Source organism: Pan paniscus, chromosome 15 (genome assembly GCF_029289425.2).
Source record: "Pan paniscus chromosome 15, NHGRI_mPanPan1-v2.0_pri, whole genome shotgun sequence".
In the NCBI taxonomy this organism is placed as follows: Eukaryota; Metazoa; Chordata; class Mammalia; order Primates; family Hominidae; genus Pan; species Pan paniscus.
In genome coordinates this window covers 72,128,079-72,142,341 of record NC_073264.2, presented here as the reverse complement: position 1 = coordinate 72,142,341, position 14,263 = coordinate 72,128,079, and the positions used below count along the sequence as shown (strand labels likewise).

Genomic DNA, 14,263 nt, shown 5'->3' with positions numbered 1-14,263 from the left:
TTATTCAAAATGTATTAAACACAAATAATCATGAGTTTATAAGAACCATGTCTACTCCCTGAAACAGACTATCAAAAAGTGAATTATTATGCTCATTTTCAACCAAGATTTAGAGTCCACAAGTACAATGTCATTTTATTTCAAGCTAACAAAACACCTATATTTCTAGTAGTGTGTCAAAACATAGATGAGGAAAATAATAACATAAATTTTAGTTCAGTCTGATGCATTCCAAACAAAACAAAAAAACAAAAAACAAACCACAAATATTATGATAAATGTTAAGGACCTATAATGTACAGCCATATTAAGAGTGACTTACATGTCTGGGAGAAGAAGAATCTGGTTGAACACTCTAAAAATGAGACAGAAAGACAAATTACACTCCTGAAGTCTTGTTAATTTTACAACCAACTTTCAAAATGCCTGAAATGAATGATTTTAAGTAAATATTCCACAACCACAAAATGACCTATATTAATAATTCTGTTCCAGAGATGAAACATCAGCTCCAGATACCAGTGTCACTGTGATATTAAAAACATATCAAATCTTTCCTGATAAGAGTCAGGAAATAAGATTATTATGTATTTATTTGTATCTATCTTAAAGTTTCTGCAATAGCATATGATAGACAGAGCCATCTTACTGTTTGGCTTATTGCTATATACAAGTGCAGTTAAGGTATACTAAATACAAGTATAGTATTTCTCACAGGACATCATTCATTCAGGAAATATACAATAATAGGGGTTCACTTATAACAACAATTCTAGTTCTGCCCATAAATTCCAAGCTTACTAAATAATTCAATGGTATTTGTAATAAAGATATTATCTGCATTTTCATATCAAAATAATCAAATAAGTTAAGCTGTATCCTTTTAAGAGATTTTGTTAACTTCCCATAAAAATGTTCAGAAGGTATTATGCAGCTACTTCCCTACTCATGACTTTTCTCCCAAGTTTCAGTTCATTTCCAATGGCATACCATACAATTTCACTAGGATTGTCTATCACCACCCTACCATTCGATAATGGGCCAAGCTCACTGAGTTTGGCATTTGGCCCTTGGCTAGATTTGACTCCAGATAATCTTTAAACTCTTTTAACCACAACGCCTATCTTCTAAATGCTTCTGTTCTTGTCTTTCTTATCCCTGTTTATGACATTATTATCCTTCTAGTCAACTAGTTGCAAAAATCTGTCACCTTTTACATATTTAACCACATTAACCTGAAAGCAGTGGACAAAATAATTGGACCATGGAGACACTAGAGCCACAAAATGAATTTAAATGATTTAAGGCACTAAAGGTATAGTGCAAGACTGACAACCAGTAATTTTAATATACAATCATTAAATGTCATCAAAGGGACTGGGTTACTTGTTATTAGGGATCAAGGAGGAAGGAGCAGTGACTCAAAGATTTTTAGCAGGTATATCACTGCCAAAAGCAAAGATATTGGGAAAGAAAAATTAACCAGGAGATGATTAATTTGCTATTTCTAAAATGTCTGTTAGATACATAGGACTAAAGCTTGCAAAAGAGGTGAAGACTTTGAGATATAAATCTGGAAATAACTCATATACAAAGGCAACAAATAAAGTAATAAAAAAGGATGACTTCACTGGAAAGGAACTGTAAACCGAGAAGATAACCACATAAGTCCTAGAGAATTCTCATAAATTAAGCAGTTGAAAGAACAAAGAGGGATCAACAAAGGAAAAGAGAGTCATCTGAAAAGTGAAAGAAACATGAGGGTGGTATAAAGTCATGATCAAAAATGAGGAGAATATCAAAATGGAAGAGTATACATAGGTATTAAATGATGTAGCATTCATAAAGCATGGAGACTTAAGAAAAGCAATTTAGCAATTAGAATGATCATTAGCAACCACAAAGACTATAATTTCAGTACTGCAATGAGGAAAGTACGGATGGGTCTTAAAGAAATAAAGCAGATGACCTAGGTGGCTTACTCCACATGTCTAGCTATGAATGGAGAGAGAAAGAAAGGATGGACAGCTGTTAGTAAAAAACAGAACTATGTCAATGGTTTTCCAGCTGTGGGAGGGCTTCTCTTCAAGGAGAACTACAAACCACTGCTAAGGAAATAAGAGAGGACACAAACAAATGGAAAAACATTCCCTGCTCATGGATAGGAAGAATCAATATTGTGAAAATGGCCATACTGCCCAAAGTAATTCACAGATTCAATGCAATCCCTAGCAAGCTACCACTGACTTTCTTACAGAATTAGAAAAAACTACTTTAAATTTCATATGGAACCAAAAAAGAGCCCATATAGCCAAGACAATCCTAGGCAAAAAAAATAAAGCTAGAGGCATCACACTACCTGACTTCAAACTCTACTACAAGGCTACAGTAACCAAAACAGCATGGTACTGGTACCAAAACAGATATAAAGACCAATGGAACAGAACAGAGGCCTCAGAAATAACACCACACATCTACAACCACCTGATCTTTGACAAACCTGACAAAAACAAGCAATGGGGAAAGGATTCCCTATTTAATAAATGGTGTTGGGAAAACTGGCTAGCCATATGCAGGAAACTGAAACTGGACCCCTTCCTTACACCTTATACAAAAATTAACTCAAGATGGATTAAAGACTTAAATGTAAGACCTAAAACCATAAAAACCCTAGAAGAAAACCTAGGCAATACCATTCAGGACATAGGCATGGCCAAAGACTTCATGACTAAAACACCAAAAGCAATGGCAACAAAAGCCAAAATAGACAAATGGGATCTAATTAAACTAAAGAGCTTCTGTACAGCAAAAGAAACTATTTTCAGAGTGAAGAGGCAACCTACAGAATGGGAGAAAATTTTTGCAATCTATCCATCTGACATACAGCTAATATCCAGAATCTACAAATAACTTAAATTTACAAGAAAAAAACAAACAACCCCATCCAAAAGTGGGTGAAGGATATGAACAGACACTTCTCAAAAGACATTTATGTGGCCGACAAACATGAAAAAAAGCTCATCATCAATGGTCATTAGAGAAATGCAAATCAAAACCACAATGAGATACCATCTCAAGCCAGTTAGAACAGCAATCATTAAAGTCAGGAAACAACAGATGCTGGAGAGGATGTGGAGAAATAGGAACGCTTTTACACTGTTGGTGGGACTGTAAACTAGTTCAACCATTGTGAAAGACAGTGTGGTGATTCCTCAAGGATCTAGAACCAGAAATACCATTTGACCTAGCAATCCCATTACTGGGTATATACCCAAAGGATTATAAATCATTCTACTATAAAGACACATGCACACGTATGTTTACTGCAGCACTGTTCACAATAGCAAAGACTTGGAACCAACCCAAATGCCCATCAATGATAGACTGGATAAAGAAAATGTGGCACATATACAACATGGAATACTATGCGGCCATAAAAAAGGATGAGTTCATGTCCTTTGTGGGGACATGGATGAAGCTGGAAACCATCATTCTCAGAACACTAACACAAGAACAGAAAACCAAACACCGCATGTTCTGACTCATAAGTGGGAGTTGAACAACGAGAACACATGGACACAAGGAGGGGAACACAAGGAGGGGGCCTGTCAGGGGGCGGAGGGTAGGGGAGGGATAGCATTAGGAGAAATACCTAATGTAGATGATGGGTTGATGGGTGCAGCTAACCACCATGGCATGTGTATACCTATGTAATAAATCTGCACATTCTGCACATGTATCCCAGAACTTAAAGTATAATAATAAAAAAAACTACTACTATTAAAAAAAAAAAAAGAATGCAAGTTCTTATTTTAACAAATACAGTTTTCTTTTAGGCCAGGCGTGGTGGCTCATGCCTGTAATCCCAGTACTTTGGGAAGCCAAGGCAGGCAGATCACGAGGTCAGGAGTTTGAGACCAGCCTGACCAACATGGTGAAACCCCGTCTCTATTAAAAATACGAAAATTAGCCAGCCATGGTGGCATGAGCCTGTAATCCCAGCTACTCAGGAGGCTGAGGCAGGAGAATCACTTGAACCTGGGAGGCGATGGTTGCAGTGAGCCAGATAGCATCATTGCACTGCAGCCTGGGCAACAGAGCAAGACTCCATCTCCAAAAAACAAAATAAAACAAACAAAACAAATACAGTTTTCTTTTAATACAAAAAACTTGTTTTTAGGAAGTGCTAATTTACATACAATTATTTTTAAGGTTTATATCCCCCTTTTGCTCTCTATACAATCTTACGTAAACATACAAGAAAAGTAAGCCTAAAAATAATTATCTTACTATAATTCAGTAATTGCTACAAAATCCTCTGCCTTTTAACACAAATATAATTCCGTAGCATGAAAAAGAAGAGATGCTGATACCTTAAGCAGTGAGTATTGACAGCTGGCTATGACGAGGCAGAACTGGAAGACCCAGATATCTCTGAAGAATCCTTGTATGAGAAGAATAGATCCCAAAAAGGCCACGAGAATAGCCAGGATGACAGCTAACACATTTTCCAGGATCTCACGATTTCTACGGATAGAAAAACTTATGGGTAAGTATATCATAAGTATAAGAAATTAACCAAATGGAAAAAAGGGAAGGGAAGACATAAATATGAAGTTCATAGTATGCCAAGATGTCTTTTTGGTACTGAGTTTGAACAAGGTTTTAGATCATACTGAAAACAAACTAGTTTCATGTGGACATAACATGAATTCTTATATACAAATAAAACATGCTACAGTGAATTGTGGAGTTTCAATTACATAATATAGTTTAAAATTTCTATTTTAAAAATGTTACTCTCCTTAATATCTGCTTTTCTATTCTATTTGTTGCAAAATAGTTAACCAACTTGGATGGCAAATAAAATATGTATACAAAGAATCACATTATGTTTAAAAAACAAAATCTCAAAATAGTTTCTAGAAAATTAAATTTAAAACATTTGTTATATGGCAAAATAGTAACAAAATTCTGGCACTAATTGATTTCGCTTCCCCCATCTCTCAGTCATCAGAAAGAATTAGAAAACTCACTTACTAGAATTACTTAAATATGGGCTCTTACATATCTTGAAACTAAAGGTAGTGACAAACACCTCTATCTGCTTCTATCGAAGTTGCTAAGACAATTCTATATTTATTAAATTGACATTGTAAGAGAAACAATATGATGCTCAAGATATACATATATATATCAATGAAGATTATTTTTATTTCATACACACACATGAATCTATCTCATTACTTCTTGGGAAAATTTTATTCACAAAATCTTATACAAATACATCCTTTAGTATTTCCCTAAAATACTTCTAAATCATATTTTTAAAGACTATTAAAAATGAAAAAATGCTCAGTACATCTCATACATACAGAAAGCAGGACACAAAACCATGGGCATAGGAGGATATAAGTTCTGCTATTAAAAAATTAAACATATAGGTTAAAAAAGACAATATACCAAAAATGATATTACTAATAATGCTTCTCTCCATGGAAGAATTATGGTTTGCCTCTGTCTTCAAAACTTTGTACATATTTAAATTTTCTACAATAGGTAAGGGATTACTTTTATAATCATAAACTTAACAAATATATTAACCCAATTCCATATTTATCACAATCAACTGGGCCTAAAAATAAAATTCATAAACATCTTTGTACTTAATACATTTAATAGTTCTACCAGATAAAAAAGTTCAATAGTATTTCCAAACCAATAAATTACTGGCATTTCCATTTGATTTTAGGTGGTAGTTATGCAATTTCAGATTTGCTAAATCCAATGACCTCTTTTCAATCCTGGGCCTGCCTGAATAGTGCCTCCCTTGTCATTGAACATGTCTTGTCTTTGGATTTTTAAGGATTTTCAATTTTGATGAGTCCAATGTATCAAATTTTGTTTTAATGATCTTGTTTTTGGCATCAGAGCTAAGTAATTTTGCCTAATCCAAGTTCATAAAACTTTTCTCCTGTTTTCTTTTTTTTCTAGAAGTTTTGTTTTACGTTTCACATTTAAGCCTATGATACATTTTCACAATATGGCACAAGGTAAGGCTACAAGTTCTTTATTTTTGTTTTTGAAATGGGGTCTTGCTATGTTGCCCAGGCTGGCCTCAAACAATCCTCTCACCTCAGCCTCCTAAGCACACACCTCTGCGTCCATCTCTATTTTTTTGCATATGGAAATCCAATTGTTCCACCACCATTTGTTGAAAAGGCTATCCTTTCTCCATTTCATTCATCTGAATATTACTTTGATGCCATCTGGGCCTAGAGTTTTCTTTGTGGGTAAGTTTCTAAACTACAATTTCCACTTATTTAATAGATGTAAGACAATTAAGGTCATGTACTTCTTTCAGAATGAAATTTCATAATTTATCTTTCAAGAAATTTGTCCATTTGTCCAATGTTGAACTTATTTGCATATAACTGCTCATATCATTCTCTAATTATCCTTTTAATACCTGGAGAGTCTGTAGTGATATCATAACTCACATTCTTGATGTTGGTAATCTACGTCTTTCCTCTTCTTTTGTTTTTTTCTGATCAGGCTGGCTAAAGGTTTAGCCTTTAGCTATTTGTATCAATTGATACAATTGATGTTCTCAAACTTTTCATTTCCTTGATTTTCTTTATTATTTCTCTGTTTCCTCATTGAATTGTTTTGTTCCTTACTACTACCTTTCTTTTGTTTACTTGGGCTTATGTGCTCTTGTTCTTCTAGCAAGTGGAAGGTGAAGTTACTGATTTGAGACCTTTCTTTTCTAATCTAGGTGTTTAGTGCTATAAATTTTCCTAAGTACTGCAAGTTAGTGGCATTCCCAAAATTCAGATACGGTGTGTTTTCACTTTCATTTAGCCCAAAATACTAATTTCTCTCTTGACATCTTCTCTAATCCATGGGTTATTTAGAAGTGTTTAGTTTCCAAATATTTGGGAATTTTCCAAGGTTCTATTTGTTATTAATTTACCATTTAATTCACTATGTATGATTGGATAGTGGACCTTTTAAAATTTAATAACTCTTGTATTATGGCTCAAAATGTGATCTATCTTAGTAAATGTTCTGTGAGCACTTAGAAAAATGTATATTCTCTTGTTATGGATGCAGTGTTCCATAAATGCAACCAATTTAGGTTGGTTGCTAATACTGTTCAAGTTCACAACATCCTCACTGATTTTCTAAATAATTATTCTATCCATTATTTAAAGAGAAGTGCTGAAATCACCTATAACTGTGATTTGTCTATTTCTCCACTTCTATTAGCTTTTGCTTTATGAATTCTGAAGCTCTGTTTCAGGTGTACAAACATTTAGGACTGTTAAATCCTGTGGATTAATTGACTCCTTATCACTATGAAATGGGCTTCTTTATCCTTGGTAATATTCTTTGTTCTGAAGTCTACTTTACCTGACTTTAATACAGCCAGTACAATAAGCCTTTTGTTAATGTTAGCATGGTATATCTTTTTCCATCTTTTAACCTATTTGTTTTTATTTTATTTTGGTAGAAACTGGGTCTACGTTGCCCAGGCTGCTTTCGAAAACTGGGCCTCAAGAGATCCTCCCACCTCAGACTCCCAAAGTGCTGAGATCACAGGCATGAGCCACCACATTGTCTTCTGTTTTTATATTTAAAGTACCTTCCTTGTAGGCAGCTTGGAGTTGAGTGTTGTTCTTTTTTATCTAATCTGCCAATTTCTGACTTTTTCTGACTCTATCATCTTGTCATGTGTTTCCTATTTGTCTCATCTATTCTTTGATCTTTTTCCACCTTATTGATTAACAGTAATTTTTATAATCCATCTTATCTCCTTTTTGACATATTAGCTACAACTCTTTTGTTATTTTAGTGATTGCCTTACAGTAGGTTTTGGTAAGAATTCTTAAAAATATGTTTGTAGAGACAGAGTCTCACTAGGTTGCCAAGGCTGGCCTCGAACTCCTAGGCTCAAGTGATCCTCCTGCCTCTGCCTCCCAAAGTGCTGGGATTACCATGGCGTCCAGCCTAGGGTTTACAATACACATTTATGACAGTCTACCTTCAAAGTGATGATATATCACTTCACATACAAGAAACTTACGATAGTATGCTTTTATTTGTCCCCTCTGCCTTTATGCTATTATCATAAATTTTACTTTTACATGTTATAAACCACACGAAGCACTGTTATTTTCATTTAAACAGTTACCTCTTAAAGAGATTTAATTAATAAGAAAAAATATTTTACATTTATCCATATAGTGACTTACCATTTCCATTTATCTTTGTTCCTTTGGGTAGACTTATATTTCCATCTGAGATCACTTTCCTTCTGCCTGAAAGACATCCTCCAACATTTTTTGTAGTGTGGGTCTGCTCATAAGAATTCTTCCCATTTTTTTCTGATCTGAAGATGTCTTTATTTCACTTTGGTTTTTAAAAGGTATTTTTGCTATGTATAGAATTGTAGGTTGACAGGGTTTTTTTCTTTTCAGTACTTTAAAGATGCTCCTCTACTGTCTTTTCACTTCGTTATTTCCAACAATAAAAAGGATGTCTTCCTTATCCTTGCTCCTCTTTTTTTCTTTTGCAATTTTAACAATTTTATCACTGGTTTTGAGCAGTTGTGTGCCTTGGTGTAGTTTTATTCAAGCATTTTATGCTTGAGGTTCACTGGGCTTCCTGAATGTATATTCATAGTTTTCATCAAATTTGGAAAGTTCTCCACCCTTATTTCTTCAAAATCTTTTGTCTCCTTGTTTCCTCTTGTAGTTGTCCCACAGCTTTCTCTCATTTTGTTTTTATATTCTTTTCACTGGGGACAGTGGACTCTTCTGTTTCATTCTGGATAGTTTCCATTATTATGCCTTCGAGTGAGTTCAATAATCTTTTCTTCTACAAGGTGCAATCTACCATTAATCCCATCCAGTATATTTTTCGTCTCAGGGATTATAGTTTTCAACTCTCTAAGTTTGATTTGGGACTTTTAAAAGTATCTTCTATGTCCGTAGTTAACTTTTTAAACATAGGGAAAGCAGTTATAACTGTTTTAATGTCCTTGTCTGCTAATTCTAGTATCTATTTAAGCTACAGTTTGGTCTCAACTGATTATTCTTGTTATAGGTCGTTTTCTCACTTCTTTGCACACTTGGTCATCTTTGACTGAATGCTAGACATTGTGAATCTTAACTTGTTGGGTGCTGGGTATTTCTGGATTTCCATAAATCTTCTTAGACTTTATGTTACTTGGAAACAGTTTGATCCCTTCAGGTCTTGGTTTTATGACTTGTTAGGTGGGTGTGAAGTAGTGCTCCTGCTAGGGGTAATTATTCCCCACTTTTAAAGATCTTCCTGAGTATTCTACACAAGGCACCATAAAATATGAACCATAAATGTCTCCAATCTGGCTGGTAGGGACATGTACTATTCCCAGTGCTGTGTGATTGCCAGGAACTGTTCCTCTGTTCCTTTTCACATGGTTCTTTCCCTGGCCTCAAATAGTTTCCTCACATACAGGAACATATCCATACTCTGCCAAACAGTCAAGGTGACTCAATGCAGATCTCTAAGGTTCTCTCTCTAAGCAGCTCTCTCCTCTCTGACAGTCTGTCCTGTGGACTCTAACTGCCATAGTCTCCCTGGACTCTCAGTTCTATCTCCTTAACTCAGGAAGTTGGCTGGACTCTACTTCAGTTCTCCCTCCCTGTCTTGCAGCCTAGAAACTCTCTCAAAGCATTAAGCTGGGGCAATTGGAGGGCTCATGTTATTTGTTGTTATCTCTCAGGAATCACTGTCCTTTTTTCCTCATCTCCAATGTCTTGAAAACCACTGTTTCATGTACTTTGTCTATTTTTGGTTGTTTCACATGAGATGATAAATCCAATCCTGTTACTCCATGTTGACTGGAAACAGCTGTTGGTCACCAAGTTTGTGTTTGCCATTAAGATAGTAGTGTTAAGAAACAGGGAAACAGAAGTTTCCTCTTATAACTGTTATATAGAACTTTGCATCATATTACCTATAACTTAAAGATCATCAAAACTCATATTCTTTGGCTTTTGAGTAGCAGTTGTATGAGTCTCATTGATTAACAAAAATAATTTCTTTGTAAAAGATATTGAAGTTGCAACCAAAACATTTTTAATGGATTTAAGATAGTCACTGTTTAGAAACCCATTACCTTAAGTTTTATCTCCAGAGGACAAAACCAGAAAACATTTCCCAACATGATAACCAGGTAAAAACCTCAGTGGGTAATTAAAGACACTTCATCTTAAAAATAAAATCCACACGTATCATTAATATCACACTATAATCTCACCTATCAAACAGGGCCAAAAGTGTGAGTCTGTCAAAGTTAATGCCGATCCACAGCTGGGGTAGGATCCAAAAGCGATAATAGTGTTTAACCTTTTGGGCAGCTTCTTCTGTTGGGCCGTAAGTAGCTGCCAAGTCAGGGCTTAGATCAATGTCCTGTTGCTCCAACAAATCTGTATCAATGGTCAATAGTCTATTCAATCGAATCTGTGGGAGAGAGAGCTAAAAGAAAGTCAGCATTGAAAGGCTTAAAATATCTTCAATATTTATTTAATATGTTTATTCAAAATAAAATATCTTCATAATTCAACAGTTACTCAATTAGCTAATCAGTTATCTAAGCCCTTTAATTTTCTTCTCTCATACACTTTTTTTTTTTTTTTTTTTTGAGACAGAGTCTTGTCTGAAGTACAGTGGTGCAATCTCGGCTCACTGCAACCTCTGCCTCCCCGGTTCAAGCAATTCTCTGCCTCAGCCTCCCAAGCAGCTGGGATTACAGGCACCTGCCACCATGCCCGGCTAATTCTTTTTCTATTTTTTGTAGAGACGGGATTTTACCATCTTGGCCAGGCTGGTCTTGAACTCCTGACCTCGTGATCCACCCGCCTCGGCCTCTCAAAGTGCTGGGATTACAGGCATGAGCCACCGCACCCAGCCTACTCTTTATGAATATGTTATGATTACCAGAAACTATAGAAGGTGACAATAGGAAGTGAACTAAAACAAAGTTAATTAATCAATAAACCTATTGTAAATAATTGACTAGAAAAGTGTTTAAAATCTTAAGATTTTTCTCAGGGAATGCTTAAGAAAAAACCTTAAGATTTTATAACTGTATAGCTAGCCAATCTACTAAAACCACTTACTGTGAATCGTTAGTGGCTTCTCTTCTCACATTTATAGTCTTTTTTCCTTAAGCTTTGAACCTCATTATCAGTGTTAAATCTGAGCTCCACTGCATTGGATCTGATGGCAGCAACTCTCATTTCTTCCCATAGTCTCTTATCATTGTTGTTACTATATTTCCAAATCCCTCACCCCTGTTTGTTTGTTTGTTTGTTTGTTTTGGCAAGCTGCTCACCTGAGGCTATACAAATTACTATACTATATTTAACTTCAACTCATCCATCCATCAGTTTACCAGTTTTCTTTTCCTCAGAAAGCATCAAAAGTTGACTGTATTTGGCACAGTACTAGGCAGCATTTTGCTATCTCAAGGTTCCCATACCATTTAAAAGTAGAAAACAATAAAACAATCATCTTCCCATGTTTGCTTTCCTATGCAGTTTCCAGGAATACACTATAGCCAAAAAGTAGGGAGGGTTTTACTTTTCAAACACATATCTGGGTATAGTTGAGAAAATTTACTTCCTATATATAACACAGCCATTTCTATCTCTAAGCATTGACAAATACTTTCCAAAATACTTTTTAAAATACTCTATGCCAGGGTTTCTGAACCTTGTACTTTTGTTTCTTATCAAAGGACTTAGAAAAAGAGAGCCACTGGAGGACAGCAAAGTGATTTTGCCATAGTTTTCAAAAAATTTTTGTGTAACTTCATCAATTTTTATGGCTTTTATAGCTATCTATATAAATACATATTTCAGATTTAATCTGAAAATTTATCATGTTGTAAAAATAAAGAAAAACCTACCACATCATGTGGATAAAATCGAACTGAGGTAGAACTGGATACATGAGAATCTGTGTCACTAAAATAAAATAAAAAATAGGGAACAGTTTGTCAAACAGAAAGAAAAATATATCCTTTAACATTCAGATGAGATTCACATATCTTCACTTTTCCATGTTAACTTCAAAATGCAAAATGGCATTTTCCTAGAGTTGTGATAAGCGCATAGACTCTGGGTCAGTGACTACATTCAAATCTCTTCCACTGAATGAGATCTTGGACAAGTTACCTACCCTCTTCATACTTCCGTTTCCTCTTCAGTAACATATGACAATAGTATCTGTATCACAAGGTTCTTGTGAAAGTGTTTAAATCAGATAATGCAAAGAAAGCAATAAACATATTGCCAGGAACCAGTAAAGACACAATAAACTTAAGCTATAATGTAATAACCTACAACATAAGTCAGTTTCCACAGTTCAGTCATGTTTGGATTTCAAAACTTGAGGCTTTACCACATTTATAGTATAAGGAATTGTTCTCTTGAACTACATTAAACATGGTAACAGCATTTCTATCCCTCCCTCCTCCTACTGTTTCCGTTGTTACAGAATCAGAGTAACAGTACAATTTAATAATTTTTTGAGAGGGTGAATTCTGAAACTAGACCAAAGGAGCTTAAAGAGCATGGTTATCTATATGTTCTACTTTTTCAGCATGTGGAGCTAAATGACTGCAAGATTTTATTGCTTTAAATGGTCCCTCAAAACAAAAAAATAAGTAAACAGCCCACAGATGTCTAACATTTAAACAGATGTGATCCATCATTAAACAGAAGTCCTAAAATAAGAATCAGTAACTCTTGAGGGGAAAGAAAACTAATTAATCAAGAATAGGCTTCAAAGTGCAATTTGAATAAATAAGCAATAAGATCAAAATTTTAGAAAACAAAAATGTTAACACCTTCTAAAAATATAATTGATGTTATATGATCAAGATTTCTAATTTATTTGCTCTTCTCCTGACTTCATTATCTTACAAATTCCTTCAGATGGGGGGAAAAAAGAAGCTAAAGGTAACGTATGAGACATATTTTAAGAAATACTTCCTTAAAGCCAGTAAAAGAAATTTTAAACAAAATGAAAGTTGATTATTTAAAAAGGTACTTGACCAAACACTTAGAAGGAAATAAAATTTTAAAATTACATAAAGAAAGAGAATCAATAGGTTTGAACTTAGTTATGTAAGAACTTACATGAAGAGTAAGTCCTGATTAGCTTTTATACATTATACAATATATAGAGAAAATGAAATACAATTAAATTTGACACTGTGGGAAAACACTGTGCCACTGTAAGATCTTTGGAATATCTCGATTTAGTTTTTAAAACACAGAATAGCTTTTGTTTTAAAAACAATAGTTTCTTTTTTCCATAGCAAAAAAAATTCTACCTTAAGGTTTTAGAAACAAATGCACTATGACAAATTATTAGAGTAAATATAAAGATGTTTTCAAAATAACTTTTATATCTGACCTGGTGACTACAATTAACAACATACTGTATACTTGAAAATCACTAAGAGAGTAGATTTAAGTGTCCTCACCACAAACAAGATTATGAGTATGTGAGGTAATACATGTTAATTTTAGCTCAATTAAGCCAATGTATATGATATTTCAAAACATCAGGTTGTATGCCATAAATATTTATGATTTTTATTTGTCAATTAACAACATTAAACAAATTATAAAAAACAAAAAAATTAACTTTTATAGTTCTAGGCTTAAAAACATTAAATATGGCAAACATATGAAAGTACACACACTCCTAATATGACTTCACACATACCAGATATTGGATGCTCTTCTTGCTGCTGGTTCAAAATTCACAAGTGACATATCACAGCCACCAGTCTCATACAGCGTAGAAGAGAACTTACCTAGCAAATAAATGATTATTTTAAAAATCCATTAGAATACTCAGAATTTTTCCTTCATGATATACTAAATTTCATAAGTTTCTACATCTTAAGAAAATACACCATAAACTTTAAAAAAAATATTTTTAAAACAATGATCTGCATGTAATTCAGCAAGATGTGAGTTGAAAAGGAACGTTGGACAGTAGGGTAAAACATCAACATACATAATCAGGTATTAAAAGGAAGGGACTTAAGTCAGCTTTGCAATACCAATCTCTTTTTTCTTTTTCCCACGGCAGATTCTCTATTCAGGTGATCATATGAATGAATTTAATGTTTAAAAATCACCTGACAACTACTTGCAGGGGGTGAGTACCCATTTGCAAAGCTTCTTAAATT

At 34.2% G+C, this 14,263-nt stretch overlaps 1 protein-coding gene across 10 annotated transcripts in view; it reads right to left on the bottom strand.

Annotated features, from left to right (window-relative positions):
- PCNX1 (pecanex 1) overlaps positions 1-14,263 on the bottom strand; it is a 209,014-nt gene that overhangs the window by 92,029 nt on the left and 102,722 nt on the right. For 5 of the 10 annotated variants that reach the window (XR_010109817.1, XM_034937738.3, XM_034937740.3 and 2 more), the window contains 5 exons: positions 13,792-13,882; positions 11,963-12,020; positions 10,310-10,527; positions 4,374-4,527; positions 323-355 (listed from right to left, as the gene is read on the bottom strand). Coding sequence is in view for 9 of the 10 variants with exons in the window: in XM_034937738.3 (XP_034793629.1) it covers positions 323-355; positions 4,374-4,527; positions 10,310-10,527; positions 11,963-12,020; positions 13,792-13,882 (554 nt within the window). In the remaining variant the exon portion in view is untranslated. The remainder of the gene's footprint in view (positions 1-322; positions 356-4,373; positions 4,528-10,309; positions 10,528-11,962; positions 12,021-13,791; positions 13,883-14,263) is intronic. The other 5 variants (XM_034937744.3, XM_034937741.3, XM_055097746.2 and 2 more) reach the window with 3 other exon arrangements.